The 4,534-nt window shown below is 42.1% G+C and overlaps 1 protein-coding gene across 1 annotated transcript in view; it reads left to right on the forward strand.

The window, feature by feature from the left end:
• The window catches only part of LOC105306888 (cytidine monophosphate-N-acetylneuraminic acid hydroxylase), a 45,750-nt gene that overhangs the window by 33,431 nt on the left and 7,785 nt on the right, over nucleotides 1-4,534 (forward strand). The window contains exon 12 of the mRNA XM_011382164.2: nucleotides 1,216-1,332. Coding sequence (XP_011380466.1) covers nucleotides 1,216-1,332 — 117 coding nt within the window. The remainder of the gene's footprint in view (nucleotides 1-1,215; nucleotides 1,333-4,534) is intronic.

Here is a 4,534-nt window from a genome sequence, read left to right on the forward strand (position 1 = left end):
AATGTAGAAGCAAGTAACTTACCTGCAGCTGTGATGAGGTTGGCCTAGATCTAGAACTTAAATTAGCCTGACACATACACATAGAACCCACATGCCAAGTGATTCAAGTTGTAACCTGATCACCGATGCTGAAGATGTATCTACCAAAAGCAAGTTAAATACTAACAGGTAGGGAATGCAAGAGAAAGAGGAGGCCTGAAATGTATCGGGAGTACCTGCAAAGTCAGCGAGCAACCAGCCACTTACATGTACATTTTTGCTGGCTTACATTTAGTGCCTGATGATGTGCTTGCAGGCAAAGTTTAGGAAAGGCATCAGGAAATGAACCACATTCACTCTCTTAGAGACCAGGATAGGTCACTCTCAGAGCAAGGACCATTTCCAAGTTTCTCTTTCAACCCCTGAACATTAATGCCAGGCAACACTTGTCATTCTCAAAAGCATTCCTAAAAACTTACCTGGGGGCCAAGACCAGTCTGTGACGATTTTTACAGGTCAACAGTGAAATATGAGTATGCATATGAGTGTGGTTACAAAGATGTCAGCTCTCTTTTTTTGAGATGAGTTGTCATTATTCCAATATTGAGTCCTTCCTATTTTTGAAATGTTTAAAGCATTCTTCCTTTAATGAAATAAAAGTAGATGTAAATTTTTTTAAGTCCTCACTTGACAAAATAAAATAGTGGTGCTGATATTAGCTCCTAAATATGTTTTAGGAAATTGTCTTTGAAATCCAAAGACCTGGGAAACATTAGTGTAAATGATATTTTCAGCTAGACAATTAGCAGGAAAAAGAGAAAACATTTGGAATTGTCAATGAAACTATTTATCTTTAGCTGTTGTATAATGATGAAAAATATTCCAAATGTTATTTAATTTTTAGCCTGCAAACATAGAATAGTATTAGATAGTACTAATAGTACTTAAGATAATCATCACCTGTAAATTTGATTGAAGTCAGTGATATAAGGCAATTTTGCTAGTGCAGGAGACTAGGATTTGAATGTTGTCGGTTCAGGACGCAGGAGGGAGATTGAGGGAGGGGCTAGAGGAAAAAGAGGGAGTAAGAGAAAGGAGAGGAGAGACTGTACGGTAATGCCGATTCACTGCTACCATTTAAGGGCTTTCGGGTCTTACACATTCTAGAATTTTTTTAAGGACCTTGACCACCAGATTGATATGCTTCTTCCCTTTATCGTGTTGTTATTTGCACAGATGATTGAAACGAATGAGGACTTTAGCCCTTTTCCTGGAGGATATGACTATTTGGTTGACTTTCTAGATTTATCTTTTCCAAAAGAAAGACCAAGCCGAGAACATCCATATGAGGAAGTAAGCAGTGACATTGGTGGAAGTGCCCCTCCCCACTTCCTCCTTCTCTCCCTTACCCTCCCTCCCTCTCTCTCTTCCTTCCCCTCTCCCTTCCTCCCTCCCTCCCTCCCTTTCTTCCTCCTTCCCTCCCTCCCTTCCTTCCTCCCTCCCTACCTTTCTTCCTCCTCCCTCCCTTCCTTCCTCTCTTCCTTCCTTCCTTCCTTTCTTCTTCCTCTTCTTCCTTACCCCTTCCCTTCTTTTTTAAATAAACTTTTTATTTTAGAATAACTGTAGATTTACAGAAAAGTTACAAGGATAATATACAGTATTGTTAACTACTTTACTATGGTGCATTTGTCACATCCAATGAAACAAGATGAAAACATTATTATTAGCTAAACCCCATACTTGCTTCTTTTTGAGTCATTTGCGAAGATTGGCTTCTCCACCTGCTTTCTTCCTAAGCTCTTAGCAGCCTATGGGCATTGGTGTCCGCCTCTCCTTTCTCCTCTCTCCTGTGCTATCTCCTCTGCCTCTTGCCCTGCCTCCCTCCAAACTCATGAGCTCTGTGAAAGGAGTTAAGTCAGCATACACTAACACATTTTGTTGAGCTCCAGTTTTGAGCAAACCCCTCACCTGCGTCAGGAATGAGGTTAAGAGCCGTGGTTTTGGAGAGAGCGTCAAGACTGGTGGCTCTCACCAGTTATTGAGCTTTCTGAGCCTTGTTTTTTTTCTTCCATAGGGTCTATTTCCACTTTACCAGTTTTTTGTGATAGTCAAATGACATCGTATTTGCGAGCATGCATTGTAATTTTAAATTACATATAATGTAAGAATTATTAGATAAACCAGGAGGATATGCAGTCTGCCTTTAAGCTTATTACATGTGCCATATAAATGTGTGACACCTTAATCAAAGAGGTTTAAATGTGCCTTTGTATAATAAATATGTTCTTAAACCACATATTAATGATTTGACGGTAATTTTTGCAAATCTGGATTTTCGTGTAAAATAACCAGATTTATAAATATGGAAAGCTAATTCAGTTTTCTAAAAGGGACTGTGGGCTGCACCAAACAAAAGGCTGGTCAGGGCTCACTAGGTTAAGTTGTGAGAGTGAGGAGCCAACTATTAGACTGTGGAAACTCAAGTACCAAAACGCAGAGAGTCTTGCCCTGGGACATCACAAATGTAGTATCTACTCCTGTTCTTCCCTCTCCCCAAAATTGATTCGATTTATTCAGAGAACTGTCTGAATGTACTTGGCGGGAGCCAGGCACAGGCATAGGGCAGGGGTCAACTGTTTTGTGTGCATTGTGCTGTGTCCTTTCCCTCATCCATGGTACTTACCTCCACCCCTTTCACCGAATGGCCTCCTCATGCTCTCTGGGATTCTGCAGCCTCTGCCCTATTCTTTGGTTGCCACTCATTGCAGTAATTAGTTGAAATCTCCTACCTGTTGATGACTCACTTCGTTTCTTCTCCACTGTGGCACTTTATAGCTATATAATTGCTTTGTCAATATTCTAGTTGGGTCTAGAAGTGTACAAAAAACAGGTTATGCATGTGATCCATCTGTCATTTTGAACTAGAAGTCCTATCTCAGCTCCAGTGACAATTTCTTCGCTTCCATGACTATTCTTTCTCTGCATTTTCTCAGGGTCTCTCTTTCTCCAGCTGCCAATTAAATCTCTTGTTTCTCTGCATGGTTCTGCTCAACCCACTCTTCTTCTCAAATCTCTTCCTGGATGAACTCATCTGCTAGTACCACTTCTCCGCTGATGACTCCAAAAATCCTTGGATCCTGCTCGGGCTCCACCGAGCTCCCCCAACACTGCCTGCTAGGTAGCATCACCCGGACTTCCAAATCCTTGGTACCTCTTCAGGCCCATTCAAAATTCAACTCATCATCTTCCTTCTCTTTCTCCATTTCTCCCTTGGTCACTGGCAGTATCATCTCCCCAGCGAGGCTTGATAGACACAAGGGATCAATCGACTGTTCCTTTTCCCTTCATCCTCAAATATAATCAATCACCAAGGCCTTTCCATTTACATCCTAACTATTTCTCAAAGCTACCCCTAATTCTCCCATGTGCTCCTCTACAGATTGAAAGATCAGGAAAGGCCATCTCCTTCCACTGTGAGGAGGCAGGTCCCAACACTGCATCGCAGCTGGGCAGTCCTTGGCCTGAGCAAATTGTACATCATGTGTCTAAACCCCTATCAGCAAACGAACAGGTCCTCTGACATGGGTTTGTAACCTTAGTTTACAGTGGATGTAATCATTTGGTAGGACCGGTGAAGGAAAAAGAAATAAATCCAAAATGCCAATCTTCTAAACGTCCTGTGTCATTTATTAGCCTGCCATTGATGACAATTTGCCTCTACTGCCATTAGCATATTTATCAGGAAGAAAAAATGTGATGCAGAATCTGAAAAAGCTCCTGGGTAAACTTTACAGTGGTTCTGATGAATTGTTAAACCATGTCCAGTCTGAGGAAAATTTCCCTTCACGCTATTTCATGCTCTTTTCATAAAACGTCTATTTTTTTTTTTCTCACAACAGTCCTGTCATGGACTGAGTCTTAGTAAGGTTAAGGCTGCGTGATTAGCAAGTACAGGGTTGAGACTGAAAGCACCTCTGCTTGTCTGCTAACCCTGTGCTCCTTGACTATTCAACAGTTTCTGCATCTCAGGTTGGGATTCTTTACAGGTAAAGGCCTTGGCCACCTAGGTAAGGGAATCTCACCTGAAACACACAGTCTGCTGTGAAGTTGAAGGCTCTGCTTTGCCTCTGAGTGCTTAGGTAGAAGACTAGTATGCTCTATTTCAGAATAACAGTGACATCACACATTTTTTGAATGCTCACTGTATGCTAGGCCTCATTTTAAATATTTTACTTACATTGACTCAGTTAATCCTTACAACAATCCTATGAGGAATGGCCCATTATCTTCATTTTATAAATGAGAAAACAGGCAGGATGGTTGCCAAAGCTATTAACCTGGGTGTGAACCCAGCAGTCTGACTCATCCATGCCACGATGCTTCTCCAGCTCCTGATCCGTTTCCTGTTTCCCTTCTATCAGTTTCTGCCACACTCAGGCCCTCCTCCCTCAGCCTGTGATGCCTGCTCTAGTAGACTTCTCTCCTTGACACTCTAGGCCCCTGCTGTCCTAGGCATCTGCTTCTCCCAGGGACGTGCGGGATCGATGGCCGGTGT

Source organism: Pteropus vampyrus, unplaced genomic scaffold, assembly GCF_000151845.1.
Source record: "Pteropus vampyrus isolate Shadow unplaced genomic scaffold, Pvam_2.0 Scaffold463, whole genome shotgun sequence".
NCBI lineage: Eukaryota > Metazoa > Chordata > Mammalia > Chiroptera > Pteropodidae > Pteropus > Pteropus vampyrus.